The sequence below is a fragment of the Colobus angolensis genome, unplaced genomic scaffold (genome assembly GCF_000951035.1).
Source record: "Colobus angolensis palliatus isolate OR3802 unplaced genomic scaffold, Cang.pa_1.0 Scaffold1, whole genome shotgun sequence".
Lineage (NCBI taxonomy): Eukaryota > Metazoa > Chordata > Mammalia > Primates > Cercopithecidae > Colobus > Colobus angolensis.
In genome coordinates this window covers 18,854,311-18,860,848 of record NW_012110918.1, presented here as the reverse complement: position 1 = coordinate 18,860,848, position 6,538 = coordinate 18,854,311, and the positions used below count along the sequence as shown (strand labels likewise).

The window sequence follows — 6,538 nt, the reverse complement described above, 5'->3', positions numbered from 1 at the left end:
CCGGAAGTCCGCGCGGTCCCGCCCCCAAAAGTCGGCTCCGCTCCGCTCCAATCCCGGAAGTCCGCGCGGCCCCGCCCCCGCCAGTTCGCGTCTCTCTGCTGCCGCGCGGGGACCGCAGTGCTCTCGGTAGGCGGCTGGGCTGGGTGGGCTCCGCACTTCCTTCCCGCTCCGTGCCGCGTGTCCCGGCACCCTTGGGCCCACTCCGGACGGGGTTTGCGTCCTGGACCCGCTTGTCGGCTGCTCCATGTCCCGCCCTGCCCGTCGCGGGCGGCCTCGCGGCTGTTCCGCTGCAGGTTGGCCACGGCGGCGGGAGTCCCCTCGGCCCGGGCGAAGAAACGAGCGCTCGGTGCGACCAGCGGCGCGGGCGGCTCTGCCACCGCGCGTGGCTTGTGTCCGCGAGTGTGCTTGTGTGTGTGGAATGCCGGGTGTTTGGGGAGCAATGCGGTAACTGAGGCCCGGGAGGGAGCCCGGTCATATACCAGCATCTAGGATTGGTTTTGTGATTTGAACTCACTATTTTTTATTTTTTTGAGACACGGTCTCACTCTGTCACCCTGGCTGGAGTGCAGTGGCACGATCTCGGCTCACTGCGGCCTCCACCTCTTGGCCTCAGGTGATCCTCCCAGCTCAGCCTCCTGAATAGCTAGGACCACAGGCGTGCACCACACACCGGGCTAAGTTTTAAATATTTTCTGTGGAGACAGAGTTTCACCACGTTGTCCTGGCTGGTCTTGAACTCCTCGATTCAAGCAATCCGCATGCCTCGGCCTCCCAAAGTGCTGAGATTATAGGCATGAGCCACCGTGCCCAGCCTAAACCCCCTGTTTAATGTCAGAAATTTGACTTCACAGGGAAAGCCCTGAGAAACTACCAGAACGGGGGTCCCTGGGGCCAGTGTTCAGAGCAAACTGTGAAGTGGCAGGGCTGTTGCAGTCCGTGCAGAACCCAGTGTGGAAGATTAGCCCCTTTGGTGACTCGTCGGTTCTGGCCATTTTAGGACACTCCACTGTGCAGTCTGAACTTTCAGCAGGTGGAGGAAGGCAGAGAGAGAGCTGAGACTGTTGGTCTGTGCCAGTACAGCCTGAAGCCATGAGGGGACTTTCAGTTCCCTTTCTTGGTGGAGGCCAGCACAGGGGAGAGGGGGTGCTGATAGGTGCTAGAAGCTGAAAGGCTGCTGGGGGCTAGCGGCCTCCTCAAGACATTAGGTTTCCAGATAGGATGGGCAGGTGGTGATGCAGCTGTAGCTCGTGAGTCTGAGGGGGGAAACAGCCCCCCGTGCAGTCGGTGTCACTGTGAACGGAAGAGGGTCTTCCTTACACAGGAAACGGGGTCTCTGGGGGATCCAGTGATGTTCCCCACCACAGAGAACAGATCAGATTGGCTGATGGTGTCTGGGGCTGCAGGTGACTTAGTTGGGGGACCTGCTCTTGGCCTCCAGCCTGGGCCTGGTGGCATGGGCGCCTGCCTGTGTGCAGGCCCAAGGGCTCCGCTGCCTCTGTCTGTCCCCAGGCCCCTCCTCCTGTAGAGAGTGGTGCTGCCGTCTCGGGATGTACCTGCAGGTGGAGACCCGCAGCAGCTCCCGCCTCCATCTGAAGAGGGCTCCAGGCATCCGGTCCTGGTCCCTGCTGGTTGGTAAGGCTCTCGGTGTCCCTCCACAGAACCCCAGAATGGGAAGCATGACTTTCAGAAAGGATGAAAATGAAACAAAGTATTTTGTTTTTTCTATTACCCTGAAATCGGACAGCTATTTTGTTTGTATCCGTTCAAATTTTATCCTGTGTACTTGGTTTCACAGATAATGCATGTCTATTTTGTCCCCTTTTAACCACTAACATCCAGAGTATTTAATACTCCATGAGCTTTTCTGAGGTCACCGTATTTTCCTTTGTACTTGTTTTGAACCGTGTGATGGGTGATCGTGGGTTCCCATTTCTCTTCTTCCCTGATCTCAGACCTCTTCATAGGACTCACAGTCCACTTAGCCTCCTGTCCTCCGTCCCTACTCACCAGTAGGGTCCTGTACCCTTGGGGACAGCTGTACTTGTGTTGATACCGTGTGAGGAGTGGTGCTGGCTGTACCTCAGCAGCTGTGTCTCTGGGGCCCACTTTTTTTGTGACACGCCACAGCCTCCTGTGTGTTTTGCATGGCACACTGTGTTGTAATTCTTTGTGCACAGTCTTCAGGCCTCACCACGTGCTGCTGGAGTAACACCCGTGTCAGTTCTGGAGCCTCACACGGTGGATGTGTCCAGTAAATACTGTGAATAGTGTATACTGTGTTTTGTTTTGTTTTTGTTTTCTTTAGTGATGAAGTCTCGTTATGTTGCCCAGGCTAGTCTCAAACTCCTGGGCTCAAGCGATCCTCCATCCTTGGCTTCCCTCCATCCTTGGCTTAGATTACAAGCGTGTGATACGACGCCCAGCTATACTGCATTATCGAGCCAACTTCCTGGCTGTTTCCCCTACTCTGAACCCGGTGGTCTGTAACCCCTGACCACAGCTGTTCCTATAGTGCGAAGGGCCTGCTCATCAGGGGCTGTGGCTCGTGGTCCTGCTGCACCGGGGAGGAGGTGGGGTCTTACCGGGATCAATAGGCAGGCAGTCACTTTCTCTTCATAGGAATCTTGTCGATTGGCCTGGCTGCTGCCTACTACAGTGGAGGTAAAGCACCCCCTGCCCCGCCCCCCCGTGACTGTCTCAGCTGTTTGGAAAACAGAGAAAAGAAGGAAAAACCATCCTTTGTGACCGTCCATGGGGCAGCCTTTAGGATCGGCATCTCTGCCCCTTGATTGCTGGTGGGCACTGCGCCCTCCACGCACTGCTGTTGTTCTGCACGCCCATCCCGCCCACCGCGCCCTCCACGCACTGCTGCTCTTCCACACGCCCATCCCGCCCACCACGCACTGCTGCTCTTCCGCACGCCCATCCCGCCCACCGCGCCCTCCACGCACTGCTGCTCTTCCGCACGCCCATCCCGCCCAGCACCCAGCCTGCATTTCACTTCTTCTTAAGTCTTCTGCATTTTTGGGTCATCAGATATTCCCAGAAAGATGCTCTTGAGTATCTGTCTAAGATCCAGCTGTGGGGTGAGGCGTACTTCCCACCCTGCCACCACCACTGGGCCTGCCCAGACAGGCAGAGGCCCTGTGCACCCCACCTGCCTCTCTCACGTGGACTCCGGGGGTCAGAGCTGGGTGGGGTGTGCCGCATGTGGGTCCTGAGTGGCCAGGGCAGGGTCAGCAGCACAGGAAGCTGCCCAGGCGGTCCTTGCAAGCGTGGGGGAGGCTGCGCTAGGCGGGGCCTCCCATGGGCACGTCCCTGGAGCTCACAGGCTGGTGCCCTATGTCCATCTCCAGATAGCCTGGGCTGGAAGCTCTTCTACGTCACAGGCTGCCTGTTTGTGGCCGTGCAGAACCTGGAGGACTGGGAGGTAAGCTGGCTCGGGTGCAGGACAGAGTGCAGGGCTGTTCAGCTCCTGGGTTTTCTTGCAATGGGAATGAAAGGAAGAGGAAGGGCCATGGGTGGCCTAGCGCCTCCCCGTCCTGAAGCATTGGTCCCTGCTTGGAGGTCTCTGTTCATCAGGACATGGCCCCTGCACTCACCTGGGACCATTCTTGGCCAAGGAATCTCCCGAGGGCATTTTTCTCTTAGAGGCTCCCTGTGACTGTCTTCACCAAAGTGCTTTCTTCCCGGAGTTGCCACAATGGGATGCGAGTCAGCTTTCCCCGTGGTTGGCCCTCCCACCTCGGAGCCCCTCCTGAGTCCTTTCAACCTGGCCCAGTGCTGTCCTCTGACCTCCATGCCCTCATTTGCTGGTTCCGCTGCCTCCCTGCGCTCGTTTTGCCTGCAGTGGAGCAAGCACCCGCTGCACCTGCCCAGCTCCTGCACCTGCCCAGCTCCCCAGTTCCCAACGGGAGTCAGGTTGGCTGCAGATGTCCAGCTCTTGACAGAGCAGCACCTGCAGCTTCAGGGCTTTGGGTTCTGACTGGGAGGGGCCCCAGCCCCTCTTCTTGAGTGTCTGCCCTGGTGAGGGTGGGGGTGATGCCCCAGCAACCTTGGGGTCCCTGTTCCTGGAGGTTCATGGTGGTCAGTGCCTGTCGGTTTCCAGGAAGCCATCTTTGACAAGAGCACAGGGAAGGTTGTTTTGAAGACATTCAGCCTCTACAAGAAGCTGCTGACTCTTTTCAGAGCAGGCCACGACCAGGGTGAGTTGTGGGGAGCCTGGGGACGTGGGGCACTGTGGGCATCTGGGTGACCCACGGCACCTGGCGGCGGGGGGCCTGGAAACGCCTTTGGTCCAAGCTCGCCTGCTTGGTGACCAGGGTTGTGTCCTGCCCGCTGGATGCAGGATCCCACACATACGCCCCACCTGCTCACCTGCTCGGCGGGGTCCTAGAGTCTCCTGGGTTCTTTAGAGGTTTGGCCCCTGGGGAGGGTGGGAGGAGCAGAGGTCTGGAGGAGCAAGGGTCTGGCAGAGCAGCGGTCTGGCCCAACGTGCTTGGGCAGCCTCTGTTTAGCTGTGTTCTCTCGCCTGCCTGGCAGCCACTTGTCCCCAGGTACAGTCTGGCCCCAGCGGCAGGTCACAGGGTGGGGCAGGGAGAGCCATGGCAGCCCACGGGCGTTCCGGAGTGGGGCCACCTGGCTTCTTGCGGGCCTTGGCCCTGCTCCAGCTTACCTGTGGGTGCTACTGGGCCTGCAGTAGGGGCTGGAAGGTCCGAGGAATCCCTCACCCTTGAGCCTGGGCAGTGGCCCAGCTGTGGTCAGTACCAGTTTCCTGTAGATGCTGCTGCACAGAGAGAGGCCCCAGGGTCTGGCTGCCCATGGATAGCCCCAGAGAGGGGACAGATTCTGGCGACCAGAGTTGCTGGGCAGTCTTGGGTTTAGTGCCACAATGCTGTGCTTCTGACAGGCTGCTTCCCAGATCCCTGCAGGGACCTGGCCAGGGCATTGGCCCCAGGTCACCGTGGCTTTGGGGAGAGGAGTTGCAGGCCTGGCCTGGGCTGTGAGAGGCAGCTGTGCCGTTTTCTGACAATGGTTGGGGCTGCCCTGGTACCCAAAGAGGTGGCTTCCCTGAGTTGCCACAGGAAATTGCAGGGTGGCCCTGGTTTGGCAGCCAACCTTGGGGAAACAGTACAGTGTAAAGATGGCGGCCTCGCACTGAGCGGGTCCCCGTGGTCGGCAGTCCCAGGAGAACCAGCAGGCTGTGCATGTGGCCTGCCAGCCTGCACTGCGGGCACGTCCTTCCCACCCGGAGGACCCTACACTGCTGTCAGGGCCACAGCAGTCCTCCAGGACCCAGCCTCAGGCAGGAAACAACAAATGCTTTTGCTGCCCACCAAGTGCGGCTGTCGCTCTCGATGGCGCCAGTGGCCCTGGTGTGACTGCCGGGCAGCACGTGTGGACGGGGACGGCTCGGCCACTGACCGTCTCCCCACAGTGGTGGTCCTGCTGCACGATGTCCGCGACGTGAGCGTGGAGGAGGAGAAGGTCCGGTACTTCGGGAAGGGCTACATGGTGGTGCTCCGGCTGGCGACGGGCTTCTCCCACCCCCTCACACAGAGTGCAGTCATGGGCCACCGCAGGTAAGGCTGTGGGACTTTGATCTGGCTGGAGCTGCAGCTGTGTCAGGTGACTCCCGTTCCTGACCGCCCAGAGCTACGGGGCAGCTGGGAGAGGAGATGAGTTTGTGGATGGGACACAGAGGGGCCCACGTTAAGCATGTGCAGGCTCAGGGGCAGCCCCCGTGGCTGGGAGGGTAGGAGCAGGCCAGGAAGTTTTGGGTCCAGTTTGGGAGCCCCAGGGGCTGCTGGAGGTGGGTGGTCGAGGAGGAGTCTGCCGTGGGGTCTCATGGCGCCCTGTGCCGAGGTGACCTGACCTTCCTCCCATTGCCGGCCTCGCCCAGTGATGTGGAAGCCATCGCCAAGCTCATCACCAGCTTCCTGGAGCTGCACTGCCTTGAAAGCCCCACAGAGCTGTCTCAGAGCAGTGACAGTGAGGCCGGCGACCCTGGGAGCCAGAGCTGACAGCCCCGGTATGCCTGAGCCTGTGCACCACCCACAGGACCCGTGGCACATTCCTGGTGTGCCTGAGCCCATGCACAGCCCACAGAACCCTGTGGCCTTGGCTTCAGTCGGTGCCTCCAGCCGAGTCGGCCTCTTGCCTGCTCACACTGCTGCTTTCACACTGCACGAAACAGCAGGCCGGACCGGGACACCCAGACTTTCTCCATCGTGAGGCCTGGGCCTGCCTTCCTGCAGCTGGAGGTCTCGCCAGCCCTGGACTTCTGCTGGGGGCCACAGCCAGACCTCGGGCAAGTGGAGAGGCCGGGCCCCTGTGGGTGCTGATGCTGCGTGTTGTCCCCGACACAGTGTCCTCTCCCTGGGCGGACATCCCCAGCGGTCAGGTGCTTCCCCAAGGGCAGCGAGGGGCAAACATCCGGGGCTTACCTGGCTATGCACGCTGAAGCCACACTGTGGAAGCTGCCCCTCCCCAAGGACCCACCTCCCTTGATGATGCCAGGATCTTGGCACATAGACCG

The 6,538-nt window shown here is 60.3% G+C and overlaps 1 protein-coding gene across 4 annotated transcripts; it reads left to right on the top strand.

Moving 5' to 3' along the window:
• LOC105501717 (chromosome unknown open reading frame, human C17orf62) lies at nucleotides 1–6,154 on the top strand. Of its 4 annotated transcripts, none has more exons than XM_011927863.1 (7): nucleotides 1–126; nucleotides 1,510–1,632; nucleotides 2,620–2,661; nucleotides 3,357–3,430; nucleotides 4,109–4,205; nucleotides 5,438–5,582; nucleotides 5,903–6,154. In XM_011927863.1, exons 2-7 carry the CDS (start codon nucleotides 1,548–1,550, stop codon nucleotides 6,021–6,023), a joined length of 564 nt encoding a protein of 187 aa, XP_011783253.1. In that variant the 5' UTR covers nucleotides 1–126; nucleotides 1,510–1,547; the 3' UTR covers nucleotides 6,024–6,154. The 4 variants fall into 4 exon arrangements, with proteins under 4 accessions (XP_011783253.1, XP_011783406.1, XP_011783329.1 ...); XM_011927939.1 differs by having other exon boundaries at nucleotides 63–346; XM_011928016.1 differs by lacking the exon at nucleotides 2,620–2,661 and having other exon boundaries at nucleotides 3–126; nucleotides 5,903–6,119.
• The last annotated feature ends 384 nt before the right edge of the window (nucleotides 6,155–6,538 follow it).

Excerpts from the sequence above, each read along its gene's own strand:
- LOC105501717 (XM_011927785.1), top strand. The coding sequence starts at position 5,032 with ATGGTTGGGGCTGCCCTGGTACCCAAAGAGGTGGCTTCCCTGAGTTGC. Across the intron at positions 5,583-5,902 it reads GCAGTCATGGGCCACCGCAG|TGATGTGGAAGCCATCGCCA; the intron begins GTAAGGCTGTGG and ends GGCCTCGCCCAG.